The following is a 17,087-nucleotide window of genomic DNA, read 5'->3' as shown; positions in this document are numbered from 1 at the left end:
AATGCAAAAAAACAAAAGCGAGACCACTTTGCAAATCTTCCCTTCTTTGGGGAAAACTCTCCAACAGCTGGCCTTAGATGTGATGATTCAGATTTTCCCCAAGAGGTCCAAATTCTCACTCCTTCCCAGCATGCCCCCACCTTTCTTGGCAGAGGGCAGACAGATGAAATCAGAGCTTGGGAAAGTTACTTTTGCAGACTACATACCCCAGAATCCTCCCACCCACCAGCCGTGGTGTAGTTATGGGAGTTGCAGTCCAAAAACCCCCAACTTTTTCCAAGTTCCAGGTAAACAAGCATTACAACAAATAGAAATCCAGCACATTATACAATGAGACAGTGGGCATTTGGGCCGGTCCACAACCTTAAAGTGAAAAGGGCCTAGTCTTTAGCCTTGGCAATTGCAGTTCCTCCCCAAATCCAGCTCTCTTCATCTCCTGAATGCAGCCAGCAAGTAATACCCCCTTTTTAGGGTTTCTTCACTCACTGAACCAAACCAATAACTCATAGCAGTTGCTTTTAGCACTTTAGAGTGTTCAATGCTCTTGGCTTATGCCACTTTCTTTCTGCGGAAATGATGCATTTATTGGACCAATCAAAATGCACAAAATACATGTTGCATTATTTTTATGTATTATTGAAATGCTTTTTGGTAATCTAAGAAATGATAAGGAAATTAAGGGTATAAAAATTAAGAAGAAAGAATTCAAGATTAGGGCACACGTTGCAAGCTTTCGAAGCTTCACCAGCTTCTTCATTGGGCAAATCATGCTGGAGGGGAAAAATTGATGACGTATCCTGTATGATTTTTCCGTGCCTGATGAAGAAGCCAGTGGAACTTCAAAAGCTTGCAGCATGTGTGTTTGTGCATTTTGGTTGGCCCACATAAAAGTATCGATGTGTTTGTGGATTTTGAGTGTTATTAGATATTGCTATATGGCCAGCATGGTGGAGTGTTGGATTACGACTCTGGCGAGCAGGGTTCGAATGCCAGCTCAGCTATGGAAACCCACTGGGTGACTTTGGGTGAGTGACACTTTCTCAGCCTTCAGAGGATGGAAAGGAAATGGCAACCCCCCTCAGAAGAAGTGTGTTAAGAAAAAACTGTGATGAGGCACTTTAAGTTGGAAACAACTTGAAGGTACAGAACGACAACAGTACGGCCAACAGTGCTACCCTGGGTATGTTTCAAATGTATATATTTGAATGTATGTTATGTTAGGCCAGGGTTCTTATATTACAGATGAGGAAACTGAGGTAATGAGCCACAGGATATATATACACAGGGCCACCTAGCCAGTTTCTGGCTGAAGTGAAAGACCCTTGGCTCAATGATATGCTCCATAATCATGTTTTGCATTTACGGTTGCCGTCTGCTGTTGCCAAGGCAGAACCTTAAGTGGCTTATCCATTTAAATAAATATATATCCACTAATGGATGGGCTGGACGTCTCTTGCAGCTTAATGGCTGCAGCCAGGAGGGAGTGAATTATAGCAAGACGCAAAGTTCTACCAGGCAAGCTGGAGAAGATCCAAGGGCCATTTTCAGCCAAAGGCAGTGAAAACCACATATAAATGAGCAAAAACAATGACTGAAGAGCCCTGATGGAACAAGGAAAGAGGAGACAGCAAAGACAAAGAAAAATCCAAGGAGGGGGAGAGAGCCATGCTCCATAAAACTAGGAAAGAAGAGGGTTTTTTAAAACAACAGCAACCCCTGAATAATGAAGCCAAAAAGGAGATTATAATAAGAGTTGGGGCTGTTCTACAAGGCAGTCCAATGCCTTGGGAAATCCCAAAGGCTTATGCTCCTTCCTCATCAACAAGGGCCAGGATCCAGAAGGGAGTTCTCCTTTGCAAATTCGGCTAATATGAACCCCAGGAAGATCACCATTGGATTGGACAGTGATTCTCAAACTTTGGCCCTCCAGATATTTACCAAAGAGTTATGGTGCCTCTCCAAAGTACAAATCCCAGGATTCTGTGAGATCGAGCCATGGCAGTTAAAGTGGTAACAAAATGCATTATTTCTACAGTGCAGATGCATAATCCGATCATTAAAAAAAGCTATTATATCAGTGCATCTCTCAGGAGGGACTGGGACACTATTTGCAGAAAGATCTGGAGGTTGGGCAGGAATTGCCGGCTAGCAGAGAACCACAAAGATCTCCTAAAAGCAGATCGATTTTGTCTAATGACCTGAAAAGCTGAAAAGGCAGTCTGCTGATGCCGTGTATGAAGAGAGGAAGAAGAGGCCCACAACAAACAAAACAAAGATGGACTTGGGGTGCGGGCGGGAGGCAAAAGAATTAAAAATCCATCTGCTCGATGGGATAGTGTATCTTGTCCCCCCCCCCCCCCAGGGACCGTATCAGGGGAAGAGATAGATAGAGAGATAGAGAGATAGATAGATAGATAGATAGATAGATATAGATATTTCATACAATTATTTACTCTCTCCCTTTCAGAAAAGACATTTTTTTTGGCAGGCAACTCATTGGCGACAGCAAAAGGCACTTTTTCCAAGCAAGAGTGGACAGCTGCAAGGGATCCGGGAGCCAATATGCTGCAAGCTCATGAAAAAGTGGCAAATGATGAAAGAACAAAATCAGATGCATCTGGAAATCCACTACTGCTTTTAAAAGGCTGGTATTTTTAAAAATTTGCCCATGCATGTGAAGGGGGAAATCACCTATTTAGTAAAAAAATCTGGCCATTTAATCTCTCCATTTTGAGGGGGTCTACAAGCAGAGGTTAGACCTGTAGTCCCCAAACTTTGGTCCTCCAGATGTTTTGGACTTCAGCTCCCAGAATTCCAGAATTCTGGGAGTTAAAGTCCAAAACACTTGGAGACCCAAAGTTTGGCCAGCACTGAATTACTCATCTTTCAGGAGCGCTGTAGTTATGCATGCCAGAATGTGATTGGATTAGGTGGCCTTTAAAGATCCCTTCCAGCTCTACGGTTCTACGAAATGAGATGGTCTGCAAAGTCTGCTGTGGTCAAGGGTTATAACTACAGTATTGGGGCTCTTTATCCACCCCAATTTAACACCATAATAAACAAAAACATCATGCAACAAGGCACCATGAGGCGGGAGAAGGAGGCATGCAACAGAAACAGGCTCTGATGTCTTGTTTTTTGCCTGCCTGCTTCTGCCTTCTGGACTCCTGCCATTCCTCATCTAAAGCAGCTAGATACTGACTGAGAAGCTTCTTGTCTTGGAGACTGGGGGCAATATAGCCATTATGGTTATGCCATCCATGGCCATATCCTCCCTGAATCCATCTAATCTCTTCTGAAGCCAGTAAGACCTTGGGAAGGAACATCAAGCCTCCCAAACAAACCATGGAATGATTGGAATTCTTCCTTTAGACCTTTTTTCAGAAACCCATCTTTTCCACAAAGTGTTCGAGTCGTTTCTATATTTAAGGGGATGGAAGTGCTCATCTCACTACCGAGTAATGGTACTTTGAGCGTTGAACTTTGACTCTGGAGACCAGGGTTCGATTCTCCTCAAGTCACATTCTCTCAGCCTCAGTGGAAAGCAAAGTCAAACCCCCTCTGAACAAATCTTGCCAAGAAAACTCCATAATAGGGTTGCCTTAGGCCACAGTGGTTCCCAAACTTCAGTCTGGACTTCAAATTCCAGAAGCCACAGGTAGATTGGCTGACTGTCAGTTGAAAAGTCCAGACCATCTGGAGGATCAAAGTTTGGGATTCTTTGCCTTAAAGTCACCAATAGTTGGAAATGACATGAAGGTACACAACGACAAGACATTTGACCACAAGAGCCATCCTGTCCAACCCCATTCTGCCACGCAAGAAGACACCATCCAAGCCCTCCCTGTGACCAATGGTCATCCAGCCTCTGTTCAAAAACCTCCAAAGAAGGAGACTCCACCATCTTCTATGGCAGCATCTTCCACTTTCAAACAGCTCTTACTGTCAGAAAATTCTTCCTAACGTTTAGGTGGAACCTCTTCACATCCATAGCTCTATATCCTAGTCCCTGGAGCAACCAAAAACAAGCTCCCTCCAGCCTCAATATGACATCCCTCCAAATATCAAGTCACCCCTTAACCTTCTTTTACCCAAGCTAAGCATACTCAGCTCCCTCAGATGCTCCTCATATAGGGCTTGGTGGCTTCCAGACCTTCCACTATTTTGGTCACCGTCTTCTGGACATGCTCCAGCATCTCATCATCCTGTTTGAATGATGGTGCCCAGAACTGAACATAGTATTATTCCAGGTGAGACCTGGCCAAAGCAGAATAGAGTGGTAATATTACTTCCCTCAGTATAGACACTAGACGTCTATTGATGCCACCTACAATTGCCTTATATACTATGCTTAGAGCCAGATAGCAGAAGCAGTTGCAGCAGTAGTAGACCTATCGTCATCTTATTTTTGACTACAAGTCCCATGTGGTCATGCTGGCTAGGGAATTATAAGAGTTGTAGTGCAAAAAGTAATTTCCCCCCGTCTCTGATGCTAACGCTGATTTCCTAAGCAAGGGCTTTTGGAGAGAAAGAGCAGTCCCCAATTGTGTCTGGACTCCATCAAGACCTGATAGAAACTATGTCAGATACCTTCCCGTTGTCATCCTCCCACGGACGGACTTAATTCTGGGTAATCATCCAGAATTCCTGCTTAAGGATACTTCAAAAGATTATTTAAGTGCTGGCCAAACCGAGGGAAAGTTTCACCAGTGCTGAGCCGCATTCCTCCGATCCTCCAGTTACAACTCTTGGGTGGGATCCAGATTTAGTCACTCTTGGAGTAAACCCATGGAAATCAATAGAATGCCAGTTAGCTGCAGTGACTCACTCCCTCAAATCCCATTGATTTTAAAGGAGTCCAGCTATAGGGATGACTACATACATCTGGATTCAACCCATTCTTCTCGAATGAGTTCCATCCTTGGATTTACAAGCATGTAAAAACATGTTAAGTGCTTTTGGTGCAGGAGGGGAACAGAAGATTCTTGGTGAAGGGAAAATGAATGACGTGCTGTTGGGGGAGAGAAAGATGTCTCATCCAAATCTACTCCCCCTCCTCCTCCGCCTTTATGTCTTGGGCTATTTTTAGTATCTCATTTTTAGTAACTTATCCAGATAAATAAACTGGACGAGGCAGCAGAACAACTGGGGCAGATAGAAACTTCTCTGTTTTCTTTGGCCTTGTGGTTTTCCATGGACATTTTATCCAATTTATGGCTATCCTAAGGTGAAACTATATTGGGGTTTTCTGGGGCTGAGAGAGTGTGACTTGCCCAAGGTCAGTTGGTTTTGATGCTCGAGGCGGGAATCAAACCTTGATCTCCAGAGTCATAATCCAACACTCAAAGCATTACACCAGCCAGCTCTATATTTACTAACTGTGTGCATAACTATCACACTCTCTCAGCTTCAGAGGATGGCAATGGTAAACCCCCTAAGACAGACATGAGTTGAAGGCACACAACACCAACCGCAACAAAGACAGGTATATTTTTAATGTGTTTTTTCATTGTTGCAAAGTAATGATTGAACCGGAATGTTTTAATTGGACTGCTGGTTTAATGCTTTTTTCAGTCCAATGCTCAGACAACTACTGCTCCCCTGGCCTAAATCCAACTGAGTAGACCCACTGAAGCAATGGGATTTCATGTGTTGGACAAAAACAGGACCAACAAGTGGACATTGGTGGGTGGTTCAGCATCACCCAGTTTCGGGTTTGTTACAAGGGACCGCATTGATGCTGGAGACTGCAGTGGCCTTGGGCATTATCATGCGCTCGGCGCCTGCGCACGCCACGGTTGGCCAGCCTGTTGCTTAGCTATATCCACAAACAGAGAACGGCTGGCTCCAACCTTCATGGCCAACTCATGGCCTCTGGATCAAAAGGTTTCCCACGTCCGTCGGTAGGGATATTTCTAGGATAAATCAGAAAGAGGTGTGGGCTTGCCAGGCAGAACATTGCCACCTTTTTTTGTTGGTGGTTGTTCCTTTTCAAGCCATAGAAGGCTCTTTTCTACCAGCCCGGCTGACCCCCATGTGCAACCCTGCTGGCAGTTTTCACCGTTAGATAGATTTAGGCGGGTATTTATATACACACGCAAGCGCCGTTGTTCAAGTTAACAGCATTCCTTTGCCATTGAGTCAAACACCTCTCCACAAATAGAGTCTTACTACTCTCTTTTTCTTTCAACTAATAAAAATGTTGCAAAACTAAAAAAAGAAGAAAGCCTGGTATACAGAGAGCTAGACCTTCATATATATATATATATGCCGCCTTTACTTCTTTTAAAGCTGCTTAGCCAAGGGCCTCCCAGTGCAAGTGCACTTCTGACCTGAGATCCAAAACCACAAAGTGAGCGAAGCCAAGGGGGAAACCTGATCCTCGCTCTAATGGCTGCTCTTCCTCGGGGAAAGTGGAGTGAGAAAGACTGGTTGACATCTACTAGGGCTGTGCTGAGAGATGGGTTTTGCTGCCTGCTCAGTTGGAAGAAACAAGAAAGGAGAGCTGTGTGTGAAACTCAGGAGAGGCACACAAGGCCTTTTGGAGAGGAATCTGTTTTAGTACAATAATCCAAGCTGGTGATGGGGGTCTGGAGGAACACAGACATTGGGTGCCAGGTTGCAGGAAGGACACTGCACTTAAGAAATTAGAAGAGGGCTAGGAATGGGCTTTGCTCTGGGGCCCACAACAGACTACAACTCCCAGAATGTCATAGCATTGAGCCATGGCAGTTAAAGTGATGTCCAACCGGATTGTTTTCTGCAGTGTGGATGTAGTCCCTGACTCTAAATCCTACCCCATGCACACGTCATCCTCTTGCATTTAGATTTTCTATCTGGGGCATTAAAACCTCTTAAATGTACTTGCTACTGCCATTATCCAGAGCCAATTTGGAAAAATTGTGATGGCGAACCTATGGCACGCGTGCCAGAGGTGGCACTCAGAGCCCTCTCTGTGGGCACACATGCTGTCGCTCTAGCACAGAGTTTGCCAGAGTTTCTTACTAGAAAGCCAGAGGGACATGGCACTTTGCAATAAATAAGTGGGGTTTCTCATCCCTGAGAAAACAGACATTTCTAGGATAAGCTAAGAAGTGGACTGGGATTCCCTTCTCTGGAGGTCTTTCAGGAAGGCTTGAGTTGTGTCTTCATCCTGCATGGCAGAAGAGGGTTGGACTAGATGGCCTTCGGTGTCCTTTCCAACTCTATGCAATCTCTATGAAGCTCTCCCTGGCTCCTGCTTCTTTGCCCCCCCGCCTGGCCAAGGAGGGCCAATGCCAATGCCAGCCTGCCAGCCCCGCCTTTCCTGGCCCCCATCCTCCCCAGCCATTGCCTTCTCCTCCAGAGGAGTCTGGGGACTGCAACTGGATCCAGGGAGCAAGGAAGGAAGGAAGGAAAGAAAGAAAGAGGGATCTTCAGTGCAGGAAGGGGAGGGAAGCTCTGCCTTCTGCCTCTCCTCTTGCCCTGCCCCTTCCATGCCAAGCCTCTGCTGCTGGGCTCCAAGCGCCAGGGATCCGCTGCAGGAGGAGGACGAGGAGAGCCAGGTAAGCGGCAGGGTCTTCTCGCCTCCCTTCAAGGAGCCACCATCATCCATCCCTGAAGAAGGGACTTAGGGAGAGGACGGGGCCCCCTTCTGCTCTGCCCAGTCATGCCTCGGGATGGAAGAAGGGAACCAGGCAGAGGATGGGGAAAGGAGGAAGGAGAGATTGAGAGAGAATGAAGGAAAGAAAGAGATTGGGAGATTGAGATAGAAGGAAGGAAAGGAGGAGAGAGTGACAGGGAAGGAAGAAAGGAAGGAAGGAGAGTGATTGAAAGAGAAGGAAGGAAGGAAAGAGAGAGATTGAAAAAGAAGGCAAGGAGAAAGGAAGAGACCCTCTTTACCTCTGGGGAAGGAAAAGGGGGCCTCCCTGGGCACATGCTTGGCACCACGGAAGGAAGGCAGGCAGGCAGGCAGGCCAGGGGAGCCTGGCAGGGCTGATTCAGAAGCCCAAGGACCACGGTTTCCCCTCCCACAGCCTCTTCCCAGCCCAGCTTTTGGAGGAAGAGTCAGGGCCATGTGGCTGAAGGTGGCATCAGTGGAGATTTGGAGGAGCCAAAGGTCCCCCAAAGCTGGCCTTATTTGGGAAGGGAAGGGCTATCTGGGGAAACCATCTCCAGGAGTATCTTCCTTCATCCCTGTGGATGGTGGCCTCCTCTTCTGCCATTTCATGACTCAGTAGGTAGGTGGGGGGCACCACCATTTGCACTTTCCCCTTCACCAACTTGGGTGGAAATGCCACCTGGCCAGGCAGGTGTTCCTGGGGAGTGATTGCACCAATTCCTCCCACTGAGTTAGCAGAGTGAACTTGGATGGAGTTAAACTTGGAAGCCAGTTTGCAGCAACTAAGTTGAGGATGAAGGAATAATGTGAGAGGAGAAGAGACAAACTGAGGCTGCTGCCACATTGAATTAATCCAGTTTGACACCACTTTGTCCATCACTGCTCCATCTTGTGGGATTTGTACTTCACTGCGACTACAGAGCTTTCTGAAAGAGAAGGCTAAATATTTCACAAAGCCCATCTGGTAGCACTGAGCCATGGCAGTTAAAGCAATGTGAAGCAGTATTAATTCTGCATTGTAGATGCAGACTGTGATGTGTGTGGGTTTTCCCCCAAAAGCAGCTGAAAATGTGGGAGGACAGAGGATTAATTGGGACAGTCCCTGCCAAATTGGCACAGTTGGAGGGTATGTTCTGAGTCTCTGGCCAAACTACACATCCCAAGATACAGCCACAATAGTCAAAGCAAGTGTGAAACTGCCATCACTGTACAGCGTAGATACAGTTCAGCAGTATGTACACCTCAAAAGTGCATACACCCAAAAAGTGCATGCATTTCTGCAGTGTGTACACTTTTGGGGGGGCATAAATATACCCCAAAAGTGCCATGGCAACATTGGCAGTGCCAACCCAGGCCAACCCAAGAAAAGAATACAGATATTAAGGGCATATTGACTTCCTCTGGCTTTTCCAGAGTGCTGCTAAAAACTTATTAAACAACTTACTTGTTAAATATGTTGGATAAAACAGACCCACGAATCGGGAAGAAATTCAGAAGAGTTCTTGGATATATGATATATGGATATATGATCTCAGCAACAAGGTTATTTGAGTAGCAGAGTAATGAAAACAACAGGAATTCCCCACAATTGAGGAGTAACTTAGTGATGTGTTAGAGATGGATCGGTTAAAGACTCTATTGAAATCAAGGTGATACAGATCAAGTCATTGAAGAATGGTCTCCAATCTCTATATTTCATAAGAGAAGATGGGTAATAAACAGGCAAGCAAAGACGCCTAATGAATCAATAAAGTACAAAATGAGAGGTACTATTCTATGATGAAATGAGAGATATGCTTATAAGACTGAAACAGAGCATTCTTCTCCCCTCGCTCTTCAAGTATGGCATGGATGAAAAAGCCCTTCTCTGGGGCCACTTAAATGTTGGCCTGCCATGCTTTCAGAGTCCAGCACAGTCCAGGCTTGGGTGCGAAAGGCCAGCGATTTGCAACAGCTGAAGCTCACACACCCTCCTTTTTCCCCTCTGGGGATGACGCTAGAATACTCACTGGGAGAAACCAGATCCCTCTAGTATTTCTCTCGCTCTCTTTACTTGCCGTGATATTTTTGATCCGCTCCCAGCCATCTTTGCAGGACACAGGCATGCAAGATTCATGGGGTCCACTGTGTTCTTGACCTCAGAGGCTGCTCTCAACATTTCCAATTTCTACAAAGGAAGATAACACTGTGTTTTCAACCATTAGTGACTTTGTGTTCTTGGTACGTGCCTTCAAGTCATTTCTGACCCTATCGTACAGTTTTATTGGCAGAATTTTTTCAGAGGTTTGCCTTTACCTACCGCTGAGGTTGAGAGAGTGTGACTTGCGTAAGTTCACCAAGTGGGTTTCCACAGCTGAGTGGGGATAATTTTTTTCCTGGTGAATGAAGAGGTCTGTCTGCAATTTTTGCCCACCTTACTAGGTCATTGTCAGGATTACAGTAAAATCATTTGGTGAGCACTACATAAATCAAAAGAGAGCAAAGAACAGTCTTGCAGATGCAGCTGCACTGTAATTCCCATCAGGCTTAACCACCACAGCCAATGGTAAGGAGTGCTAAGCGTTACAATCCTATAACATCCAGAGAGCCACACTTTGTTTTTGGTGTTGTGTCCTTTCAAGTCATTTCCAACTTTTGGTGACGCTAAGGCAACCTATCTTGGGTTTTTTTTGGGCCCGAGTTTTCATAGGAGGGTAGCATTTGCCTTCCTCTGAGGCTGAGAGAATGTGACATGCCCAAGGTGTCTCCCACTGGGTTTTCGTGGCTGAGTGGGAATTCGAACCCTGCTCTCCAGAGTCATAGTCCAATGCTCCGACTACTACACCACACTGGCTCTCTACTAATATAATGATTTCCAGTTGTTGTCCAAAGTTACTCTTCAGCTAGCACTTTGCTAGCCATTTTTTTTATAGGTATCCTTCATGTTTTGTGCCATTTTCTTGGTTATCTGAAGGTTTTCTCTCCAAAAATACTGAGCTAGGTAATAGCAACAGGTTACTTTTAACACAAGTAATTGAAGGCATTGTTAATATGTAATTGTCCATAGGCTTTCTAGGGGTTCATGTACATTGTAGAAATAATTTTAACGACCATGGGATCTCTAGTTTTGTGAGGCGCCAGAACTGTTTGGCAGAGAAGACTAAGGTCCTTGTAAAACTAAAAATCCCAGGATCCTATAGGATGGAGCTAGAGCACAGAATGGCATCAAACTGCATTATTTCTACAATGTAGATGCACCCTGGATATATTTTGGCCTCTTAGCGATGTAATAGGGAAGCAGGGTCACGATTCTCTTTGTCCACGGCCTGGTCTCCTCTCCTTCCACTTTCCTCAGATACCCCCTCTTGAATAGCGGAACAATTTATCGGGGTTGCATTAACAAGAAGGAAAGAGCCAATGTGCATGGGTGCACACCACAGCGTTAGTCACCCTTGCAACAGAGGGGAAAATCCCACTTTGCAATCTGTTTTGCAATTGCAGCTTTGCAGGAAGCTCTGCGACAGGAAGTAAGAATGAGGCCAGTTTCAAACCAGAGCGCTTGCAGTTGGCATCTTTTGGGCACTTCCAGGCAGACTACTCCTGGAACAACCCATCGACAGACATTGGGTGAGGAGTCCAGAAAACGGATAGAAGAAACAGTGGAGAAACATATGAAGGCTCCAAATGGAGGATGATACTGTTTGCTGCACCTGCGTGAGACGGTGCAATTGCACAACGAAAACTCTGCCTGGAAGCATCCCAAGTTGCAAAATTTAACTACTGAAAAGAGCAGCCCAAGTCTTTTGGTATCCCTTCCTCTCCTAAGAGCAGAAAAGGGAAATCCCTCTGCAAAGAGGTAAGGCTCCTAATTGTATTCCTCGCAAAAGATGCAAAAAGGAGATCTAGGGTGCGTCGATTTCATATCAAACTTGGTTTGATGTTTAGTGGATGTGTTTTGAGTAGCATATGCACCCAATGTGCGGATGCAATGTAGCCACAAATCAGAATTTTTCTACGGACCAGTATTGCTATTGGGCACAAACCACTGCGAGGTCCACTGAGTGGTGGCACACTATGAGAATGGGGTTACACATTGGGCAAATCCACATGTCCAGTGTGTAGGATGCAGCTGCATTTGGAAGGCTTTGGAAAGCCATAAGGCAGTAGTGGTTTGAGTGTTGGACTATGACTCTAGAAAGCAGGATTCGATTCCCAGCTATGTTCATCTTGGGCTTTGAATGACTAGTTTAAGTTTCTTTGTCGGAGAAAGACGTTCTCAGGGGTGTTCAAACTGAAGCAGGCAGTGCCAGCATTTGTATGCCACAAATGGTGTGCTTGTTCCTCATTTTACACTTCACATGCTTGGGTGCAATGGCGGTCAGCCATCTGCTTCCCTGCCCCTATCTGGAATCCAGTTTCAGAAAACGGATTTTAATCCCTCGGACTCCGAAACTCAAAATAAATTACAGCTGCTGGGAGGGGCGGGAAGGACAGGGGGAAATCTCTTTTTTAGAATTATATTTATGCTCCTTGGAAATGCCATGTGATTTTGGACTTCTTAGCAAACAAACTTCCCTGTGTTGTTGAACAGCACGCCCTAGACTTCAGGCCTTTGCAGCCATCTCTAATTAAATATAGCCTACAGCACCTGGTATGCGTTGGCGGCCTCCCATCCAAGTCCTAACCTGGATTGACTCTGCTTTGATTGCAAGATCCGAAGGGATGTGGTGCCTTTAGGGTATTAAGAGCATACATGGGCCAAAACACATGGGGCATTTTGACTAATAAAACAACCATGTTTTCAACATCTTGAGACGTGCCTCCACTTTCCTCTGTGAAACCTTTAAGAGGCATGGCTCCCAGTCAGAGTTGATAGTTTCAGGCAAGGCAGGGTCTAACTCTTTCAGTTGTGTGCTTTTAAGTTGTTTCTGACTTATGGCAACCCTAAGATGAACCTGTCATGGGTTATCTTGGCAAGATTTCAGAGGAGGTTTGCCACTGTCTCCACCTGAAGCTGAGCATATGACTTGCCCAAAGTCACCCAGTGGGTTTCATGGCCAAGCTGGGAATCGAACCCTGGTCTTCAGAGTTGTAGTTCAATGCTCAAACCAATATGCCATGCTGGTTCTCAGTGGTGTGACTCAGTAGAAGGCAATTTCCTTTGTGCCCTGAAAAGCTGATCTGTACTGGGGAAGTTATCTCAGCAGGAGTCTGTGGGCCTGATTCACAGCTTGCTTTTTATTTCCAGGGAAGTGAGGATGGCAGACTCTGAGCCCCTTCTGGAACTGGATACGGCGGAAACTTCCTTAGAGCTGAACGCTGGGGATGGAGGGACAGAACTCACTGGAGAAGATGCCTCTGAGATGCTATGCATGGACCCTGCCAGTCTACCATTCTCAGAAGATTTTAGAAACACAGAAGATCTAGTGGAGCTGCAGGAAGACATGGTGGGCCAGGATCAATATGTGGAAGAGGCCCAACTCATGAGCATCGAGGACATCGGAGAACGTTTCCAGGAGTGTATTGAAGCAGTGGAAGAGCTGGAGAGAGAGAGGGACCGCCTCATTGAGGAACTCACGCTCTTACGGGAACCAGCCCTTGAGGAAATCAAAAAGGCCCACCAAGAGATCCTGGAAGCCTACCGGTTGCACGCCAAAGTGGAGCTCGAAAGGAGCAGCTTGCGGGATGAGATCCGGCAAGTGAAACGGAAGCTGTTCAGGGTCACACGGGAATGCGTGGCTTGCCAGTACCAGCTAGAAACCAGGAGGCATGACGTGGCCCAGTCCGCTGTCTACCGGGAAGAACTGGAAAGCAGGGTCCAGCAGCTCTCCGAGGAGCTCTCCCAGCTGAGAGAGACTTGTGAGAAGGAGAAGGAGCAGTTCCGGCAGCGGCTGAGAGCCCCTCGGCGCCGAAGAGACAGCTGCTACCTCCAAGAGAGCCGGCGGCTTTCTATGGAGTTTGAGAGCTTCGTCTTGGAGAGCCGTCAGGACTTAGAAGAACATTATGAGCCTAAGATGATGCGCCTCTTGGAAAGGCGAGAAGCCAGCAGTAAGGCTTTGCGACAGACACAGGGTGAGATCCACAGACTTAAAGAAACTCTGAGGCCGCTGCAGGGAGAGGTCAGCAAATTGCAGCTCCAGAACCGGAACCTGGAGGAGCAAATTCTGCTCATTAAGCAAAAACGGGATGAAGACGTTCTTCAGTATAAGGTAAGGCTTAATGGGTCTATCCGCAGTGGTATCATAGAGCTACCTGCCATGGCAGGACCTGTTTCCCTGTCATATAATGCCATGGCAGAGATTTCAGACTCTTTGAGGTAAACCATGTTACAGGTTGAGCCTCCTTTACCTGGAATTCCAAAATCCAAAATATTCCAGAATCAAAAAAAATTTCTTGGGTGGCTGAGATACGTTTGCTTTCCGATGGCTCAACATACACAAACTTTGTTTCATGCACTAAAAGTATTGTGTAAAATTACCTTCAGTCTACGCTTATAAGCTGTATACGAAACATAAATGAATTCTGTGTTTAGACTTGGGTCTCATCTCCCAAAATATCTCATTATGTACATATATGCAAATAAAGGTATTCCAGAAAAATCAGAAATCTATTTTTGGATAAGGGAGACTCAACCTATATAAGAATCAGGTCAGGGCCACTCTGGCTGAGCTGCAGCCCCTAAGGTTGCAGATGGAGAGAAATCTCCTATTCTATAAACAAATAAATAAGTAAATAAGTAAATAAATAAAATTATGTCCAGACCTATAAGAGTGACATGATGGAGATGATGGAGTAGACTTGACTGGTGTTTCTCAGCTGTTGGTACATGTAAAAATCCTAGGCGTACCTCCAATGGAACACAGCAGTCATCTAGGTTGGGCACATTAAGCATAGGAATGAAAACTATTCTCAATAGTACAATTTTTACTTTACGTTCTTTGTGTTCCAGTTATCACAGCATTAAATTTTACCCTTAATTGTATTACAACCAGCCCTCCACATTTGCAGCATTGACTTTTGCTGATTTGATTAATATGTTCTCTCTAGGTCCTCCAGAGCAACGCTGCCGGAAATTGACCATAGAGTCACACTAGAGAACCTAGATTCCTAGAGAAACCACTTCTCTAGGCATTTGTAGGTCCTCCAGCACTATTCTATGATCAACCTCTGGGAGATATTGACCATAGAGTTGCGGTGGAGGACCTAGAGATTCCAAGAGGTGATCTCTCGGGTGTATTATTTTTTTGTTTGCAGTTTTCCCACTTTGGGGGTCTTGTACCCGCTAACCACAGCAAACGTGGAGGGCCCACTGTATCACATTTTCCATTACTAATCAAATTATTATCTTTGTTACTTTGTGTTTATTCCCCAAAAAACTGACTAAATGTTCTTTCCACTACTAAATGTCCTTTAAAGGATGTGGCAAATGGTGGTTATTAATAACAGAATGCCAGTAAACGTATTAATGTCTTTCTCAGAAAAGGCAGCCTTTCCGATCCTAGCGTGGTGTGATTAATGGGGCTCAAGATGTGAAAGGCCGAGAGCCGTTCTGTTTGACAGCCGCCTTTTCTTCTGAAACATTAGTTCTGTCTGTGCAAGAAATCTTTCTCGTGGAGAGCATTCAGAGATGTAAACCCTCACCCGGAATCCATTGCGTAAAACTACACATCCATGCACACTTCCTTGGGAGTGAGGCGTAGTAGATTCCATGGGACTTTTGAGTGAAAATAGTGTAATTTGTCAAAGTGGTAATTTAATTCAGTATATTTATGAGGAAGTATATGACAGCAAGACATATGGAAGAGTTAAAGATGAGACCTGTGGCAGTTTGGTTGGCAGGGAAAGAGGAAGTAGCCACACAGGCAAGAAGAATGCGAGTTGAATTTGAAGAGAACAGGAGCAGATTTGGGTAGCGAGCTGCAAGGAGACTGACTTATGGTGATCTTCCTATTAAGTTTGGAAAATTTAATGTGAATGAGTTTAATGAAGACATGGCAATAGCCTGCTTTCTGTGAAGTGGAGGTTCCACTGGAGTAGAAAATTGTGTCTCAAGCAAGTTTTTTGAAATACTGTTCCTTCAAGTGAGACATGATTCTAAATGGCTCCAGGATCCAGATAGATACTGGTGCGGCCAAGATCCACACAACCCCAGCTGGAGCAACAGGATCTCCTCCTAAAACCCACTCTTACACACCTGTCGCAGTTGCTCAGCCACCAATAAAACCCTTAATCTCAGGAATAGGTATCTAATCCCTTTTACATGCATCTCTGTCCCTATAATCTTAGCTGTTTCAAAAATGGGATTCTGTAATCCATCTGCTTTCCAAGAAGTTTTCACAATGGCATATGAGGAAAATAGATGCTAGAGCAATGAAGCTGCAGTTCTCCAGTAGCTGGACTACAGCTCCCAGCATCCCTTACCACACTGGCTTGTGGGCCCTAGAGGCCTGCATTTATGCTACAAATTCCATAATCAGTGGGAAAGAGGTCAAGCTTGGTCTCTTCCAATTCTACGATTCTATGATTTTTAGGAGCTGTTCTCTCTTCCACAGATATTTCCTTCCCTGCAAACAAAAACCCATCAGTGGTTTTATTGGCCAACTGAAATGCACAATATACTTGTTGCAAGCTTTCGAAGAGTTTATAGAGTCCAAACAGCCTATTCTTCTTTATGACCCCATCTTTTTCTTCATGCACGGCACAAAAATAGCCTTCTGACTTTTTTCATTTCCCTCTCGGCTCAGCTTTGCTTTCCAACATGTGATTCGATCCTTTCTGGAAGCCATACAAATAGATGCCTATTTCTGTGTTGAGGCAGGCAACAAACCTTCTACTATGGTAGAATCCCTAAAGGCATCCCTAGAGCTTGCATAACATCAGAAAGGTCAGCACTGCTTGGTTTGTGCCAGGGCCCTTCCAGAGTACAGTATCTTCTGAGTGCCAGGCTTGAGTCCTACAATAGATGAACTCCAGGAAACAATCTCTGGACTATGCCTCAAGTTAGCACCTTGCCTTCTGGGCATTTCGGTAGGCACACCTTGTTACTAAACAGCAAAGGTTGAGATGCCTACCTTGGTTTTAAGGAAGTCAATGCAAATCAAGGAGGAAGCACTGCATATGCTTTAAAAATGCAAGCATTGCAGTCATTGATCCTTGAATTTGGTAAATCAAACCAAAAGGGCCTTTGCACAGCGGACACAAAAAGGCATAGAGTTAAATGGCCAGAAGTACAGCAGTCAAATGCTGAAAGACATCAGTGCTTGTGTTTTTAAAGTACATGCAGTGCTTCCTTTTATTCTGCAGATCCTTTATTCTGCAAATCTCATCAGAGGTAAAATATATAACTAAAAAAAGAATCAACAGGCTCAAATATGGAGCCTTCTGATCAAGTTACTCTAAGTACAGATAGTGCCAAGGAGCAATTGTATGTTTGCGACTTCAAGCCGCCTGTCATTTTATGGCAGCTCAAAGAATTTCATAGGGTTTTTAAGGTAAAGAATACAGAGAT

General features: G+C 45.2%; 1 protein-coding gene across 2 annotated transcripts in view; it reads left to right on the top strand.

The window, feature by feature from the left end:
* The first annotated feature begins 7,350 nt into the window (after positions 1-7,350).
* SYNC (syncoilin, intermediate filament protein) overlaps positions 7,351-17,087 on the top strand; it is an 11,127-nt gene continuing 1,390 nt past the window's right edge. The window contains exons 1-2 of one of the 2 annotated variants that reach the window (XM_042440483.1): positions 7,351-7,544; positions 12,828-13,788. In XM_042440483.1, the coding sequence (XP_042296417.1) occupies positions 12,838-13,788 (951 nt within the window). In that variant the 5' untranslated portion in view covers positions 7,351-7,544; positions 12,828-12,837. Of the gene's footprint in view, positions 7,545-11,136; positions 11,436-12,827; positions 13,789-17,087 lie in introns of those variants that run through there. The other variant, XM_042440484.1, reaches the window with a different exon arrangement.

This window comes from Sceloporus undulatus, chromosome 9 (genome assembly GCF_019175285.1).
Source record: "Sceloporus undulatus isolate JIND9_A2432 ecotype Alabama chromosome 9, SceUnd_v1.1, whole genome shotgun sequence".
Lineage (NCBI taxonomy): Eukaryota > Metazoa > Chordata > Lepidosauria > Squamata > Phrynosomatidae > Sceloporus > Sceloporus undulatus.
The sequence above is the reverse complement of the archived record's forward strand: the minus strand, read 5'-3'. Positions and strand labels throughout refer to the sequence as shown.